At 50.4% G+C, this 17,999-nt stretch overlaps 1 protein-coding gene across 5 annotated transcripts; it reads left to right on the top strand.

Annotated features, from left to right (window-relative positions):
* Positions 1–5,260: 5,260 nt before the first annotated feature.
* Positions 5,261–17,897, top strand: DBNL (drebrin like). Of its 5 annotated transcripts, none has more exons than XM_070360161.1 (13): positions 5,262–5,430; positions 9,410–9,465; positions 11,241–11,353; positions 11,938–12,012; positions 12,959–13,105; positions 13,925–14,002; positions 14,317–14,468; positions 14,594–14,639; positions 15,061–15,136; positions 15,731–15,826; positions 15,929–16,041; positions 16,291–16,387; positions 16,866–17,897. In XM_070360161.1, the coding sequence occupies exons 1-13, from the start codon at positions 5,348–5,350 to the stop codon at positions 17,003–17,005; spliced, it is 1,272 nt and encodes a 423-aa protein (XP_070216262.1). In that variant the 5' UTR covers positions 5,262–5,347; the 3' UTR covers positions 17,006–17,897. The 5 variants fall into 5 exon arrangements, with proteins under 5 accessions (XP_070216263.1, XP_070216262.1, XP_070216260.1 ...); XM_070360159.1 differs by having other exon boundaries at positions 15,043–15,136; XM_070360158.1 differs by having other exon boundaries at positions 14,591–14,639; positions 15,043–15,136.
* The last annotated feature ends 102 nt before the right edge of the window (positions 17,898–17,999 follow it).

Here is a 17,999-nt window from a genome sequence, read left to right as displayed (position 1 = left end):
CCTTATTGCCAAATTCAGACTTAAATTGAAGAAAGTAGGGAAAACCACTAGACCATTCAGGTTTGACCTAAATCACATCCCTTATGATTATACAGTGAAAGTGACAAACAAATTCAAGGAATTAGATCTGATAGAGTGCCTGATGAACTATGGACGGAGGTTCATGACATTGTACAGGAGACAAGATCAAGACCATCCCCATGGAAAAGAAATGCAAAAAAGCAAAATGGCTGTCTGAGGAGGCCTTACAAATAGCTGTGAAAAGAAGAGACATGAAAAGCAAAGGAGAAAAGGAAAGGTTTACCCATTTGAATGCAGAGTTCCAAAAAAGACATAAGAAAGCCTTCCTCAGTGATCAGTGCAAAGAAATAGAGGAAAACTATAGAATCAGAAAGACGAGATCTCTTCAAGAAAATTAGAGATACCAAGGGAACATTTCAGGCAAAGATGGCTCAATAAAGGACAGAAATTGTATGGACCTAACAGAAGCAGAAGATATTAAGAGGTGGCAAAAATACACAGAAGAACTATAAAAAAAATTATCTTCATGACTCAGATAACCATGATGGTGCGATCACTCACCTAGAGCCAGATATCCTGGAATGCGAAGTCAAGTGGGTCTTAGGAAGCATCAATCTGAACAAAGATAGTGGGGGCGATGGAATTCCAGTTGAGCTATTTCAAATCCTAAAAGATGATGCTATGAAAGTGCTGCACTCAATATGCCAGCAAATTTGGAAAACTCAGCAGTGGCCACAGGACTGGAAAAGGTCAGTTTTCATTCCAATTCCAAAGAAAGGAGTGCCAAAGAATGCTCAAACTACCATACAATTGCACTCATCTCACACACTAGTAAGGTTCAAAATTCTCCAAGCCATTCTTCAACAATATGTGAACTGTGAACTTCCAGATGTTCAAGCTGGTTTTAGAAAAGGCAGAGGAACCAGAGATCAAATTGCCAACATCTGTTGTATCATCGAAAAAGCAAGAGAATTCCAGAAAAATGTCTATTTCTTCTTTATCAACTATGCCAAAGCCTTTGACTGTGTGGATCACAACAAACTGTGGAAAATTCTGAAAGAGATAGGAATACAACACCACCTGACCTGCCTCTTGAGAAACCTGTATTCAGGTCAAGAAGCAGCAGTTAGAACTGGACGTGGAACAACAGACTGGTTCCGAATAGGAAAAGGAATATATCAAGGCTGTAAATTGTCACCGCACTTATTTAACTTCTATGCCGAGTACATCATGAGAAACGCTGGGCTGGATGAAACACAAGCTGGAATCAAGATTGCTGGCAGAAATATCAATAACCTCAGATACGCAGATGACACCATGCTTATGGCAGAAAGCGAGGAAGAACTAAAGAGTCTCTTGATGAAAGTGAAAGAGGAGAGTGAAAAAGTTGGCTTAAAGCTCAACATTCAGAAAATGAAGATCATGTCATCTGGTCCCATCACTTCATGGCAAATCAATGGGGAAGCAGTGGAAACAATGGAAGACTTTATTTTGGGGGCTCCAAAATCACTGCAGATGGTTACTGTAGCCATGAAATTAAAAGACGCTTACTCCTTGGAAGGAAAGTTATGACCATTCTAGACAGCATATTAAAAAGCAGAGACATTACTTTGCCAACAAAGGTCCATCTAGTCAAAGCTATGGTTTTTCCAATAGTCACGTATGGATATGAGAGTTGGGCTATAAAGAAAGCTGAGTGCTGAAGAACTGATGCTTTTGAACTGTGGTGTTGGAGGTGACTCTTGAGAGTCCCTTGGACTGTAAGGAGATCCAACCAGTCCATCCTATAGAAATCAATCCTATATACTCATTGGATGGACTGATGTTGAAGCTGCAACTCCAATACTTTGGCCACGTGATGCGAAGAACTGACTCCTTAGAAAAGACCGTGATGCTGGGAAAGATTGAAGGCGGGAGGAGAAGGGGATGAAAGAGCATGAGATGGTTGGATGGCATCACTGACCCAATGGACATGAGTTTGAATAAACGTCAGGAGTTGGTGATGGACAGGGAGGCCTGGTGTGCTGCAGTCCATGGGGTCACAAAGAGTCATGACAAAGACGTGACTGAGTGACTGAACTGAACTGAACTGTGGTGGATCAGGAAGTCACCTGAAGGTTGGGTCTGAGGGAAAAATGACAGCATAGATGTTACTAAGCAAAACAAAAAAGACTAGAGATTGGGAGATCTGGGAGTCCTCTATTTACAAGAGTTTGGTTTTCCGATGCAAACACATTGGTGAAGTCAAAGTGGTGAAATGAGACCTGTACACTGTAGAAGAAAAGATCCAGGGTGAACCGGGGGAGGGAGGAGGGCTGGAGATGGAGTTGCTGAATGGAGGGAGTATTTGGCTAGGACCCAGGGTTTCCCCAGGGTGGGACCAGGTAACTGCTCTGCCCATCAGAGAGATGTCAGAGTTTCTGCCTGTAAGACAAGCAGTGATGTGAACAGAAATGAAAATAGATGTAACAAATGAACAGTATATTTCCCCAAATAAGGCTTACAAGTCCTTAAATATGCAGTCCAGACCCCAACACCTTAAGATTGTGGTAATTGATTTAGCAGCAAAATCTGACCTGAACTGTCATGAGGCTGTTAGAGTCTTTCTATAAGCCACTTAACTGATTTCTCAGACATTGCTGCAGAAAAATGAACATATTTGACTACCAGATTCTGCTCAGGATCCTGTGGTACAGTTTATATAGTACCAAGGATATACTTGATATTTTCTGAAAACTGAAAGACTGAATTTCAAACATGGAATTCTAATGGGCTACGGGACTGTGGATATGAATTTTAGGGAAATGAGAGTTCTCTAAGGCGAGAAGGAAGCTGTGAGCTGCTATAGGCCAGGCATGTGTCTCTGTTTCTCTCCAGATAGGTCAGTCACAGTCAGGTGCAGATTGACGCATGGGGAGCTCCTTCCATCAGTCAGCTAGGGCCTGGAAAGAATAAGAACCATAATAGTAAGACCCTAGGAGGCCTCCCTGGGACAGACACCCCCCCCCCCACCACCACCACCACCAGGTCCTCTGTGTGCCTCTTGTCTGTAGAAAAACTTTAGCCTCCTAGGCCTTCCCTGAGTTTCAAAGAAGAAATTTAAGCAGATAAGTGAGACAATGCAGAAACAAAGGAAAAGTCAAACAAGGTGAAATAATAAGTTTCATCACTAAATAAAGTCAAGGACCATTAGTTCCTTTTAAGAGCTATAGATAATATTCTGAGCTACATCCTTGAGCTATTTTTTTTCAGATACTGAAACCCCTGCCAGGTGGAAGAAGTTGACTTCATGCTGCTCATTGGCAGGTAGACCTCAGACTGGTTGGAACCAGAAGGTTGATGATGCTGACTGTTGATTACCTCACCACCAGCCAATCAGAAGAATGTCCACAGGCTGATCTTGAACCCCACAACCCCCCTCACTCACCCTATCTTTTAAAACCTTCTGAAAGCCAGTGGGTGGTCTGGGCACTAGTTGCCTGGACTCCTTGCTTGGTGCTGACAGTGACTGCTGCACTTTTCCCACCACAACCTTATGTTAGTAGACTGGCTCTACTGCACTGGGACCAGCGGACAAGTGGACCCAAGTTTGGCTGGGTAACAGGACCAGCACTGGGCAGGTTCTGATCTTTCTTTCCTTACCCCATCCTTGACCTCTCTAGAAAATGCAGGTGAGGTCTGAGAAACACAACTGCACTTTGAGGTAGGTCTGTGGACATCCCTGGTGGCTCAGATGGTAAAGTGTCTGCCTATCATGAGAAATGCTGGACTGGAAGAAACACAAGCTGGAATCAAGATTGCCGGGAGAAATATCAATAACCTCAGATATGCAGATGACACCACCCTTATGGTAGAAAGTAAAGAGGAACTTTTTTATGGATGAAAGTGAAAGTGGAGAGTGAAAAAGTTGGCTTAAAGCTCAACATTCAGAAAACGAAGATCATGGCATCCAGTCCCATCACTTCATGGGAAATAGATGGGGAAACAGTGGAAACAGTGTCAGACTTTATTTTTCTGGGCTCCAAAATCACTGCAGATGGTGACTGCAGCCATGAAATTAAAAGACGCTTACTCCTTGAAAGGAAAGTTATGACCAACCTAGATAGCATATTAAAAAGCAGAGCATTACTTTGCCAACAAAGGTTCGTCTAGTCAAGGTTATGGTTTTTCCTGTGGTCATGTATGGATGTGAGAGTTGGACTGTGAAGAAAGCTGAGCACCGAAGAATTGATGCTTTTGAACTGTGGTGTTGGAGAAGACTCTTGAGAGTCCCTTGGACTGCAAGGAGATCCAACCAGTCCATTCTGAAGGAGATCAGCCCTGGGATTTCTTTGGAAGAAATGATGCTAAAGCTGAAATTCCAGTACTTTGGCCACCTCATGCGAAGAGTTGACTCATTGGAAAAGACTCTGATGCTGGGAGGGATTGGGGGCAGGAGGAGAAGGGGACAACAGAGGATGAGATGGCTGAATGGCATCACTGACTCGATGGACGTGAGTCTGAGTGAACTCCGGGAGTTGGTGATGGACAGGGAGGCCTGGCGTGCTGCGATTCATGGGGTCGCAGAGTCGGACACGACTGAGCGACTGATCTGATCTGATCTGATTTGACAATGCGGGAGGCCTGGATTCAATCCCTGGGTCAGGAAGATCTCCAGGTGAAAGAAATGGCATCCCCTCCAGTATTCTTGCCTGGAAAATCCCATAGACGGGAGAAGCCCTGGTAGGCTACAGTCCATTGGGTCGCAAAGAGTCAGACACCACTGAGCGACTTCACTTTCTTTCTTTGTGGCAGTGTGGCCATCACTTAGTGTTCATTTTTATTCTTCTGCTCATTAATTTTCACGCATGCTTCATTCTTAGATAAAACTTCTATTCGGAGTTCACATAGACGATCAAGGGACCCCCGTGCCCGTCACAGGATCCTCTAACAAGTGCTTTTAACTGTGGTAAGAGTAAGAAAGTGCTCCACGAGTGTAACTAATAAGGGGCTGGGTAGTATCTTTCGGCCAGACTCAGAGAGCGTGCCTTGGCTCGGCAGGACAGAGCACGGGGACACGCAGAAGGCCACACCTTCCCTCCAACGCCACATACAGCTATCTACACACCTCGACACCCCCAAGAGCTTCCAACCCGCCGTCAGCCCAACAAACGCCCAGCCTACACTCGCCCGCTCACCCAGGGTCCCGCCGGCCCCGTTTCCGCTTCCGGCCGTCGGGGCGGGGCTTCCGGCCGCCGGGCGGGGCCTTGGGCTGCCTTGCGAGGCAGGTCGGGGAAGCGGCGGAGGCGGTGGCGGCGGTAGTGTCGCGGAGACCGAGGCGTGGGCTATGGCTGTGAACCTGAGCCGCAATGGGCCGGCGCTGCTGGAGGCCTACGAGCAAGTGGTCAACGAGAAGTCCTCGACCGACTGGTGGGCGACGGGGCGGGCCGGGAGCGGGCCGGGAACGGGCCGGGAACGGGCCGGGGCCGGGGAGCCAGGGCGCGCGGAACGCTGACGGCCGCGCACCTGCGCCACACCCCGCGAGATTAGGTTCCCACCTCCGTCACGCTGTGCCCCACTGCTTGTGCAGCTTAAACCCGGGTGGGGGCCCGCTAAGTCCCCAGCCCTTCCACTCAGCTAGCCACCGGTCTCGGCCCGCGGGCCTTGTTGGATCCTGGGCCTGGCTGTGCCTGATGGCTTCGCCTGGTTCTCGTTTCCTGCTCGGGGACTTCCGTGGACAATGGGGCACTCTGAGAAAGCCCTCTCAGCCCTCCTTGAGAAAGCGGAAGCTACATCTGCCTTCATTCCGAATGAAGGGTGGTCTAGCAGCCAGACTGGAAATGGGAGCCTTGCTTTGGGGGCGTCAAACAGAGAGATCGAGGGGTTTAGGTCCTTGGCTCTCCAGGGATTTTAAGAACCTCCCTTTCATCAAGAAGAATACTACTTCATATGCGTGAACTATAGGGGAATGAATGAAAGGAAGATGCTGGTTGTGTGTTTGGAAAAAGGTCCCATCTTCACCTCCAGTAACATCCTTTGCTGGAATGTTGGTAATAGGGCCTTTATAGTACAGAAGGCCTAAATCTGAAATCTCTGGCAGAGCCCAGGGTAGCCCACACATAGACCCTTGTTCTGTCCTGCAACAAGGGTCGTTGTATGCATAGTAATTCTGTTACTTTCCATATGTCTTAAATTGCATTCACAGACCAGTTTTAAGCATTTACAGTTCTAAGAAATATGCTGAGTATAAAGAAGTAAGGTGACCAGCTTTAGGAGCGTTATTCCTTTGCCTGGGAAAGGGCTCTCTGGGCGAGGCTGAACAACTGTGGCTTTCTCCACTTGTCAAGTGCTACTGCTTTCTCATCTCTGCTTTCCCTGGTGCCCAGCCCAGTGGCTTTTGTATAGTGTACTATTGGGATATTGAGAACACTAGTGCCTATCCTTTCCTTCACTCCCAGGCATTTTAGGGAAGAGCTTCAGAATACCAGCTTCCTGGGTCTGCAGAATCTCTGGTGCTACGTCAGTGTGGGCAGGTCTGCATGTACAGACCTGCTGAAAAAATATCTGACCATGTCACTTCCCTGCTTAAACTCCGCAGTGGCTTCCTGTTGCATAAATACAGCCTGGACTCTTTGCCATGGCTGACAGGCCCTGCATGACCTGGCTCCTAACTGCCCCACCTGTTTACCACAACTTTAGCCTTCTTTCGAGAAGGCAATGGCAACCCACTCCAGTACTCTTGCCTGGAAAATCCCACGGACGGAGGAGCCTGGTAGGCTGCAGTCCATGGGGTAGCTAAGAGTCGGACACGACTGAGCGACTTCACTTTCACTTTTCACTTTCATGTGTTGGAGAAGGAAATGCAACCACTCCAGTGTTCTTGCCTGGAGAATCCCAGGGACGGGGGAGCCTGGTGGTCTCCCGTCTGTGGGGTCGCACAGAGTTGGCCACGACTGAAGTGACTTAGCAGCAGCAGCCTTTCTTTTCCTTAAACTTGCAAGCTGGTGTTCCTCACAACCCTTGTTCTTTCTGCTTCCTCTGCCTGGAGCGCCTTTCTACATCATCCAAGGGGGCTCCCCAAACTTTATTTCTCAAGCTCTGGTATTGCCTTTTTGGAGAGGCCTTTCTGGATTCCTGTCCCTTTGATTGCAGTCAAATATTCCCATCTCCCTTGTTGACTTCCTCAGACACACACTAGGCATCCTCTTTGATTTTCTTGTCACCTTTTCTCATCACCAGAAAGGGTAGGGTGGGCCCCATCTCTGTCCCAGGTGTAGGGGTACTGAGAGGAGTACAGAAAAAATGGCAGAGAAGGAAGAAGTGGTCTCCAGTCATAAAATTTCACATTCAGAGTGGGTGCATTGGAACAGGCCCTAAAGCAAGGTGGAATAGGGAGCAGACCTAACATCAGCTCTCTATACTGGGTCTTTCTCCTGGAGAAACCAGATTCTTCCCGTGGGTTGTGGCATGTTTGCTCACTTCCTGTACCCACTTCACTACCTGACGATATGTTAGTGTGATGTGTTTGCGTGTGTGTTTTGTCTCCCATTAGTAAGTTCTGTGGTTATGTCCTATTAAGGATTATTCATAGCTGCATTCCATCACTAGCAAGTAACAGGTTTTCAGACTGTTTCTGAAAGTGATTGAATGATAAGATACTTAGTGCCCCCATGCTCCTTGTGCTGTGTGCCTGCACAAGCCAACACATTTTTTTTTTTTTTTTTTTAATGTTGATTTAGAAGAAGCATTGTTTGATTGAATGTTGGATGAACTTCTGAACTGGGAACATTCAAGAAGGTGGCTTAGGCTAGAGCCTAGAATAAAGGGGAATGAAGTCAGAGGGGTAGATGGTAGGCATGGGGCGTGGCTCGTTAGCTGCTGGAGCTTTTCTTGGAAAAGCTAAGCCTGAGCCGCAGTCTCTGTTTCTTGGTGCTTGTCCAGTGTGCCTGTCTTTTGCAGCCAAGGTTTGTGGCCTTCAAGAGGAATGGGCTTCTTTCCTCCAGGAGGAAGGCTGGTCAGAACTCTGGCCACCAGATTCTGGATGTCTACCAGATCTTTAGACCTGAGTATAATTTCTTCTGACTTTCTTAGGCTTAGGCAGCTCTGCCCAGTGGTGTTTTCTAGGCCCTTGGAAAGCTGAGTGGAACTTGATTTGGTTCCTCTCAGACTATTGACCCTGCAGTTTCTGTCTGGCACACCTGTGCTCTGGAGCATGGGGAGATGACACACCAGACTGGGTTTTGCCTTTGACTTACCGTCCCATGGATTATCATCTTCACCTTGGGGTCTGCCAGCACTCTCTGGAGCTGAGCTTCTGCAGAGTTCATGCTGATAGCTGGGCTTTATGTGGACTGCATGGATGCTATCTCTTCTAGAATGTTCTCTTTGACTAACCTTTGTTCTGGTCAAAGGACCTTCCATGGCCCAGATTTAATACAATTTACCATACTTCTCAACACTAATAGAGCACAGATTTATAAGCCCAAATCTTTGCCAGCATTCTTATGAATAGTCTAATAGAAGGAAGGTATGACCCAGGGTCACCTGTGGAGACCTAAGGCTCTGCTAGGTTATAGAACTTGCCCATAGGAGCCTGTCATGTGAGGAAACTGACTTCATGTTGAGTCATGGCCTCTATGGTTTCTGATGCCAGATGCAACCTATAAAATTCTGCATTTGCTGGAAGAGTTTCAAGCCCAGACAGACCTGCTCCACCAATCTTTCAGACTTTCCAGAAGACTGCAGACATGCACAAGGGCATTGGTTATTAAAAATGCACGTATTTCTCTTTTCTACTTCTCCTTGGTGTGCTCTGGTTTCAGAAATATGCAAGTATCTTTTGCTTGTTCATATGGACATACGTGGGCTTCCCTCATAGCTCAGTCAGTAGAGAATCTGTCTGCAGTGCAGGAGACCCAGTTTCAATTCCTGGGTCGAGAAGATCCCTGGAGAAGGAAATGGCAGCCCACTCCAGTATTCTTGCCTAGAGAATCCCATGGACAGAGGAACCTGGCAGGCTACAGTCCATGGAGTCGCGATAGTCAGACAGGACTTAATGAGTAAACCACTACCACCATTGACAGGTAAATGTTTCACACATAAATGTGTAGAACTTTGCCATAAAATTTCACAGCCTAGTTTTCTGCAAAGTAGATGCATGCTTCCCATCTCCATAGATTTGGTCCTCACGACAAGCCGCTCTGGTAAGTTGGGCCAATTCCAGATGAGAAGGCTCAGCTCTGGGAGCCCCAGCAGCCTACTGAGATCCTGCCTCAGAGTGGGGCTTGTGTCAACCCACTTGTTACTGTCAGGCTGAGCTCTTGGGGTGCAGCTTGAAGCTTTGGTGGGTTCAGTGAGGGCACAAGGTTACCAGGGCACTGGTTATGAGCTTGTTTGTGTTTTGTTTCAGGGCCCTCTTTACTTATGAAGGAAACAGCAATGACATCCGTGTGGCTGGCACTGGGGGTGAGTATGGTCAAATGAGGAAGTGGATGGGCTACAAGAGCATCAGGAGATGGGGGGGCGGCAGGGAGAGTTGTGACATCAGTGCTCTATCTCTGCTGGCATTGACGCCATCACAGCAGGAGGAAGGACATTCAGGGTGCAGAGGTATTCCCTGCACGTGGCATGACCAGTGACACCTTCCCTGGCTAACAATGAGCCTACCCCACATCAGTGTCAATGTTGAGGAATTCCCTGCTCCCCTGATCTGAGTGACTGCAGCCAGCTAGGCAGGACAGAGGCTTTCCCCCAGCAGTGTGGAGCCCACAGTGCCCACAGCTCCTTCTGGCTTGCTTTGGGTTTCAGATGTTTCTAAGTGCGAATACATACTCTTTGCCTGGAGGTGCAAGGCAGCAGTGTTCTCTGTGTCATAATTGGGAAGAGCTGAAATGGGGAATAGGCCTGCCCTCTCTAGCTTGCAGACAGCCCAAGGCCTGGCCTGTGCTCTGTCCTTATCCCCGGGCTGTAGCTGAGACAAAATGACAGTCCCACAGAGCTGGGTGTTAGTGGAGGAAGAGAAGGTGCAGACACATCCTTCCTTCTGCCCTCTTTCTGCTGGACTGAATATCTGCTGGGCATACCCTCACCTGGGAGAGGTCACATCAGTGTATATGGTCAGCTGGGATGGGGTGACCTGGAAAAATGCTGTTCAAATACAGAGAAATAGGAAGTCTTGGGAAGAACAGGCTCTTGGCCAGTGCTGGGCAGAGGGGTATAAACTGTAGATCCCCCACCTCATACCCTTGACTCCTCAATTCTCAAGGCCAGCTCACCTGACCTGAGTGACATAGCTTCATTATTCAGTGCATGCTCACTGGCATGTTCTCTGCTTGCTGCATGAATGATTCTAGTAACTTGTTGGTAGAAAACCTCTTCCATGAGCAGTTGTTCTTGGTGGTCATCTTTCTAGAAGGACTGCCACTGACAGTGGTATCAGGTGCACTGTGATGTCATAGGGAACTGAGTTGCAGAGTTCAGTTTTCATGCCACCATTCGCAGTGGTATTCACAGGCTCTGCTGTGGGTGCTCAGAGCAGGGCCGCAGGACTGCCCCAGGTTCTGTGGAGCCCAATAGATAAAATACCTGATCCAGCACCTTCTCACAACCTGGGAATGTTTGGGGTACCTGAGAAGAATCCAGAACTCCAGTACATGCTGGGGCTTACAGCCTAAGTGTCAGGGTAGAGTGGCATAGGGTCGTCCACTCCTATTTCCGCATCATTCCCTTGTCCCTACTCAGGGAGTCTAAGAGCTGAGCCCCAGTATGGCTATGGGCAGTTAACATCTGCTCAGGAGCCTCTGGGTAGCCCTGGAGTCTGAGCAGACATGTGAGGACAGGGTGACTCAGAGCAGGCCCTGCTGTCCCAGGGTGGTTAGTGGAGTTCAGGCTGTGGTAAAACTATTGCAGAGCTCCTCCATCGGAGGTCTTGTGCCTGCCTGGTTTGCAGCAGAAATGACATTTTTACTTCCAGAATTACCTGTGGGTTTGCAGGAGGAGTGATTTTTAGACTAGTGTAGCTTAAAAATCACTTGAGGTGCTTTTCACAAATGCAGACCCTGGATTCCATCTAGTTCTCATAAGTCAGCCTGATGGGGATAGGCCTAGGAATCTGATTCTGTTTCAGATAGGACTGAGAACCCTGGCTTAGAAGCAGCTTGGGTTTCCTTTCCTGGTGGACTAGGTGCCAGGGTGGGCTGGGGTGCCTGGGCCACCTCTGACTTTCCTTGTGACTGCTGCAGAGGGGGGCCTGGAGGAGATGGTGGAGGAGCTCAACAGTGGGAAGGTGATGTACGCCTTCTGCAGGGTCAAGGACCCCAACTCCGGCCTGCCCAAGTTTGTCCTCATCAACTGGGTATGTGGAACTTGAGGGCTTCCGAGTTCTCATCTAGATGTGATCCAGAAAAACTCCCTTTTCTTATTTCCTTCTTTGCTTTTTGTGACTGGAGCAGGGGAGAACTTGACTTCCCAACAGCTTGAATCTAGTGACTGAACAGAATAGTGGGTTCATTCAGTGTGGCCCAAAGGGCACCTGGGGCCTTACTTGTGCAGACTTCACTGTCCTGGCCCCGAATTATTCCTGTGAAATGGAGTACAGGCAATCATAGGACACTCTTGTCCTTGTCCCTTTCAGTGTAGTCATCCTGAGGGAGCAGAGGGCCTGGATAAGGGCTAGGAGGGCTCTGGGAGTATAGGACAGGGACTCTAATGAAATGGCTCCCCTGGGTGGGGACTACGGAATTCTAAGGAAACTTACCACAGGTGACCGTCCTTCTCCAAGAGTCCCCCTAACTTGGAGGTTTGGGGTCTCACCATGTCCTCTGCTTTAGGGTTGCAGTTTTCTCTTTCCTGGAACACAGGGAATCTGCCGAGTCCCTGGGGTGGGCGGTGACTTTGCAAGGAGACCTGGGTCACACCGAGGAATGTGCTGTGTTGCAGACCGGTGAGGGCGTGAATGACGTGCGGAAGGGAGCATGCGCCAACCACGTCAGCACCATGGCCGGCTTCTTGAAGGTGAGGGCTGCTCCGTACGGGGCCTCCCAGCATTCACCAGATCCCCAGGTTCCAGGGTGTGAGTTAGCAGGAATCCCATCCAGAGTTGGAAGTGTGCCTTACATCTGAGGCTGCTCCACTCTTGCCCAGGATGTAGCCAGAGCCCCTGCAAGCTGGTCTCACTAGGGACGAAGGACCACAAGGAGGCCATGCTGGAGCAGGTCTTACGGCAGGGCTAAGCCTTGGGTTCCACTTGTTTTATGAGTACAAATTTTCAGCAGTACTTTCAGGATCTGGAGGAGAAGGATAGTTGCTTATGTCCACAACCTCAATGTGCGTGTTCCCTTTAATGCTTTTTTTTTCCAGTCCATTTCTGCATATATTTATTTTAGTCATCATATAATGGAACTTTGTTTCATTTCAAAAGCATTGTGATCAAAAAGTATTTGTTGTTCACTTGTTAGCTTACTCTTTGCATTTCTTTGGTTACTGGCAAGGAGATACAGGACTTTGTTTTCTGGTTCTGCCAACATTTCTTCAGATATACTTCAGTTTCTCCATCTAGGAGATAAAAGAGAGGGTCCCAAGCTTATTGGTATTTAGTACCAATAAGTTCATAGTTCTCATTTCTCATGGAGAAATAGTAACTTGCTTTTTGCAGAAAATGTGTTTGTTTCCAGGTGCCTTTTGAGGTTAGTTTTCATTCACTAGAAAGAAGCTCTTTAATGCCAGGGCTGTCTTGTAGCACCACTGAACAGGCCACACTGTGGAGGGCATGGGCCTTCCATGAAAGCTGGGACAAGAACGGTAGGTTTCCCTCAGCTGGTTTTCCTGAGGCCTTGGTGAGAGCAGGCCTCCTGACCCTGAGCCCTGTGCAGCCACTGTGCTGTGCAGACTGAGGTGTGCAGCCTGTCCTCTCTCGGGGCTGCAATGGTTTTTTTTTCATCAAGTCCTGCTCCTGCTGCAGGGGGCCCATGTGACCATCAATGCCAGGGCCGAGGAGGATGTGGAGCCCGAGTGCATCATGCAAAAGGTGGCCAGGGCCTCAGGTGCTAACTACACCTTCCACAAGGAGAGTAGCCGCTTCCAGGACACGGGCCCCCAGGCCCCAGTGGTGAGTGCTGTGTGGGCCTGAGGGCAACCGGACAGGAGTGTGCAATCCCTAACTTCAGACTGATTAAACCCACATTCAGTGCTTTATTCCCAAAGGGACTGGGCTGCCACCTGTCTGGCTTCTAGTCCTGGAGCCTGATTGAGGTGCCTGTGGTGACCCTGTGCCTGACAGGAGCAGGAATTCCCTCCTTGAGGCAGGCACCAGTGTGCATGAGGAGTGGCCTTTCACCCTATGTGGTGGTGCTGGAGCCTCTTATGCTGCGCCTGTGTGGTCAGGGGTTCTCAGCAGAGAAATTCCATCCACCCTCCAGGCCATGGCACCAGAGTATCCTGTGCGGCCCTGGACAGTGGTTGCTTTGGAGAAACTCCTGTTGGTGTTCAGGGCAAGCCTCTCTTGAGTTGTGGCCAGACACCTCTGGGCTTGTGGCCTGGTGCTTGGTGTGGAGCTGAGTCTCCCAACACAAAGCTGAGGTTCTTGGGTATTCTGTGGGTGCTGCATTGCAGTTAGCTGTCTGAGGGGACCCCTATCCAGAGTTTGCCTCAGCACGGCCCAGATTCCAGGATTCTCAGGCAGGCCCACGGGCCTTTCCTGCCTTGGCTTCCGTGCACAAGGGTCTGGTGCAACCAGAGACGACTCCAGTTTTCTCTGGGGCTGAGCATCCCCACTTGTTTTCCAGGGCCTTTCAGGCTGTTTTTGTTTCAGGCCTCCTTAAGAGGCACTGGGCCAAGTGCCGCTGCTTCTGCCATGGCCATCACAGCAGTTCTTCGCCATTCTGTGCTCCTGTCAGTGGCCCTGTAGTGAATTCTCTGTCCCTCTCAGGGCTCAGTGTACCAGAAGACCAATGCTGTGTCTGAGATCAAAAGGGTTGGCAAAGACAGCTTCTGGGCCAAAGCAGAGGTAAGTGCTGCCATTTATGAAGCATTGTCTGTGCACCAAACATGAGCTGCTACATCTCAGTATTTCTTATGATAAGTTCACTGATATTTGTTCAATAAGGGATTTGAATAAATAACCCTTTTAGCACCCTTTTGCAAATGGTTGAACTAAGGGTTAGAGGTGTTAAGTAACATAGCTAGTGGGCGTTGCTTTAGAGCCCACGCTTGACCACAGCCTATGCAGCCTGCCTGAATAGGACAGGGGTGAGAGGGCAGGTCTATGTTGCTGGCAGTGCAGAGGCTGAGTGGGACAGGCGGGTGCGACTCTCCCTGCAGAAGGAGGAGGAGAACCGCAGGCTAGAGGAGAAGCGGCGCGCAGAGGAGGAGCGGCAGCAGCTGGAGCAGGAGCGCCGGGAGCGGGAGCTGCGTGAGGCTGCCCTCCGGGAGCAGCGCTATCAGGAGCAGGGAGGCGAGGCTGGCCTCCAGAGGTGAGGTTGGGGCCGGCACCTACCCGGAGGGGCTAACTCTCCTTCTCCCTAGGAGTGTCCCCCAGAAGCAGGTAAGGAGTATGCTGAGGCCAGGCTGCAGCTCTTCCCTTTGCCCCTCCCAGCAGGAAGTATGAACAGCATGAGGTGCTTTCAAGGAACAGAGAGGAGCAGGTGAGTCTTGGATGCTCCCACCTTGAGAGGCCGAAGTAATACGTGGAGGCTTGTCCAGGACAGGTGTGCAGGCTGCCTGCTGGGAGCGATGATAGCCATATGGATTCCTCCAGATGCACGCATATTGCCCCACATGCCCAAGAGAGGGGCTTCCTTTAAGGGGCCTGCAGGGGGCTAGGCAGATCTGAACACAGGACATGTGGTGTCTCAGAGCTGGCAGTGGAGAGGAGGCTGAGGGCAGAAGTTTGGCCCGATGTGGGTCTCCTGTGGTCCTGGAAAAGACCTGTGAGCCCCTCAGCTTTGGGGTGTTGCTTCCTGACCTCCCTGCACAGCTGCAGGGAGCCAGGCAGGCCGATGGACTCTTGGGCCTCATTCACTACCGGGTCCATGTGCACTCCTCTAGGAGTTTGTTTGTTCACAGCCAGCACACCCACGGGAGATTTTCAAGCAGAAGGAGAGGGCCATGTCTACCACATCCATCTCCAGCCCCCAGCCAGGTGAGACTTCCCTTGGTCCAGCTGTGAAGCAGGGGATGGCTGAAGGGGTCTGGGGTCCCAGTACAGGCCGCCCTGAATTAGTGACAGATGTATCAGAACGTGAAAGGGATGAGTAAGGAGAGCCTGTGCTCGTGTGGGTAGCTTCTGGGATGCGAGCCTGGGACCCAAGTGTCACCTTCCTGCTCTTGACCTCTTCCTCCAGAGACCTGGTGGGACAGGAGGGGCCATGTGTGGCTCTGGAAAGAATACTCACCAGTCCTAGCCCTGTACACCTGGCACACCTCCCGTGCTGGGCTGTTATCTGGGCCTCAGGGGCCTGGATCAGTCCTCTCTCTGGCCCTCAAAGGCTGTATCAGACTACACTGCTGGCCAGCCCTCGAACACTGTACAAAGCCCACGATACACATATATGATGTGTGCATGCTAGGTGGTATTCCTGTAGCTGTTGCATGTCCACATTGACTCCCTGTGTGATGCTCACTGTCCCAGAACAGGTCCCCCCTCTGAGCAATACAGAGCACAGAAAAAGCAAGTACTTGCTTCTTCCTCTTTTCCAGCTGTGTCATGTCTTACATGTTTGCCATTGGTTTGTAGGCAAGCTGAAGAGCCCCTTCCTGCAGAAGCAACTCACTCAACCAGATACCCCCGTCAGCAGAGAGTCACCTCATGCCACCTCAAGGCCCAGGCCAGGCAAGGCTGTTGGCTGCCCCGTTGGGGGTTGAGGGTGGAAGGGAGACGTGGGCTGTCCTCTCCCCTCCCCTGGATCAGAGTGAGCTGTGTCCCCTCACACAGATCTCCGCGAGGAGCCGGTGCCCAGCATCCCTCCGTGTTCGGTGCAGGTGGAAGAAGAGGCTGTGTATGAGGAGCCCCCAGAGCAGGAGACTTTCTATGAGGAGCCTCCAGCGGTGGGTTCTCTGCAGCAGGGCAGATCTGTGAAGGGGCCACATACCCAGAAATGCACTCCTTGGCTCTCCCATCATGGGACACCTAACTTCCGTGACTCACTACCTGTGAATTATCTTGCTTAGCTCTGGAGGAGGCCCTGTCCCACGTGCCCTCCCCACAAGTCTGTGGTGAGCCCTGGTCACAAGCAGGGTTGAATCTGGGGTAATCAAGACCTTAGACTTTGCTTCTTCTTTCCCGTCCATGGGCAGGTGCAGCAGCAAGATGCCAGCTCTGAGCCCATTGACCACTACCCTGGGCTGAGTGGGAAAGGGCTCTGTGCCCGGGCCCTGTATGACTACCAGGCAGGTAATGTGCTGTCCAACCACCTCAGACCACAGGGCTCAAGATCAGGAGGCAGGATTTAGGGGTCCCCTCAAGGAAATAGCCCTAGGAGGTGTCGGAAATGAAAACAGGAGGGTGAGAAGGAAGAATGGGTGGGTGTCCTGCACAACTCAGGCCTCCCCACATGCTCTGAGCAGCTGCTTGCTGTCCACTGGTGTGAATCCTGGTTGCCCACTTTGTTCTGGAACTAGAAATATGACCAGAGGGATGGGTCAGGCCTGGATGCTGGTACCCCTCCCGTTGACCTTGGGTGGAGGCTTCGGGGAGCAGGCTGATGTGTGGAAGTGCTATACTCTAGCCTTTCACTGGGACAGTGGTCCCAGAGCCAGACTGTGTAGAAAGATGTGTCCTTGGGGACTGGCCACAGGAGCAGCATCAGGACAGGCTGGTGGCCAGGGTCCCTGAGCTCTCAGCACAGCATCTGGGCTCACCTTCTTTGCAGCCGACGAGACCGAGATCTCCTTTGACCCTGAGAACCTCATCACCGGCATTGAGGTGATTGACGAAGGCTGGTGGCGTGGCTATGGGCCAGATGGCCACTTTGGCATGTTTCCTGCCAACTATGTGGAGCTCATTGAGTAAGGACTCTCGACTGCTGGCTGAAGCCAAGGGGTGTCCTTCCCTTGCCCACCCAGATGTGATTTCCTTCTTGCTGGAAGAGGTCGGGTGAGGGTTGTATATGGCACTTTTCCAGGAATGGTATCTGCTGGTGAGGACAAGTCCTCTGGCTCCCTCTGGCTTGGGTGGCTTGGCCTCTGTTACCCCAAATGCAGCAATAACCTGGTGATCTCCAAACGTGCTACCAGAGCTTCCCAAACTTGACCCAACCAGCCTGGCCCTTGACCCCCAACAGAAGACACTGAGCCAAGGCCTGCCCAGAGCCAGTCCTCAGTAACCTCTGCCCCAGGAGTATGGCACTGCCAGGTGGCGGGGGGTCTGAGCAGGGGCACCTCGAGGCCTCCTGCATTTGCCTTTTTTTCCTATTCCTCTTGGCTCCAAGGGATGATTTCTATAACTAGAATGTCAGTGATCATTGGGAACAATGAACTTAGTTTATGACCAAAGTCAGAGTGGGTCATGACAATTTTGACCACAGTCTTTCTGGATCCTACTCTGTCCTCCCCATTTCTTTGTCCCTCTGCCTGGGCTGTAGGCAGTGGAGACAGGGACAACCAAGCCCCCATCTGAATATATGAAGAAGGAGGTAAAAACATCAAGAGACACTGCATTTCCTTCCATGTGGCTCAGTCTTGTCTCCTGGCCCCAGTGTGCCTGAGAGGTTCAGGAAAAGTAACCTTGGTGGCCTGTTGCTGTCTTTCCTTATTTCTGCCCCAGCCCACTCATGTCTGCTTTGGAGTAACACCTGCCCCACACAGGTGCTAGCTCTGATTCATCCTATTGTAGCCCTCACGTGTACACCCTCTGACCGACCGTTAGCCACCTGAAGAGGCATAAAGATCTACATGTGACTGAAGTCAGCCTCCTGCATCTCAGTTCTCTGGGAGGGGCCGAGGAGCACTCTGATCCCTGCCATAGGGAACTTCCCCTCACCCAGGACAGCCCATGTCCTTGTGTG

The sequence above is a fragment of the Bos mutus genome, chromosome 22 (assembly GCF_027580195.1).
Source record: "Bos mutus isolate GX-2022 chromosome 22, NWIPB_WYAK_1.1, whole genome shotgun sequence".
Classification (NCBI taxonomy): Eukaryota; Metazoa; Chordata; class Mammalia; order Artiodactyla; family Bovidae; genus Bos; species Bos mutus.
This window is presented reverse-complemented; position numbering and strand designations above follow the sequence as displayed.

Bases quoted from the DNA above. Each gene is read 5' to 3' on its own strand.
- DBNL (XM_070360158.1), top strand. From the start codon at position 5,348: ATGGCTGTGAACCTGAGCCGCAATGGGCCGGCGCTGCTGGAGGCCTAC. The intron at 9,466-11,240 runs GTGAGTATGGTC...TGACTGCTGCAG, and splicing joins CCGTGTGGCTGGCACTGGGG to AGGGGGGCCTGGAGGAGATG. The intron at 16,042-16,290 runs GTGGGTTCTCTG...GTCCATGGGCAG, and splicing joins TCTATGAGGAGCCTCCAGCG to GTGCAGCAGCAAGATGCCAG.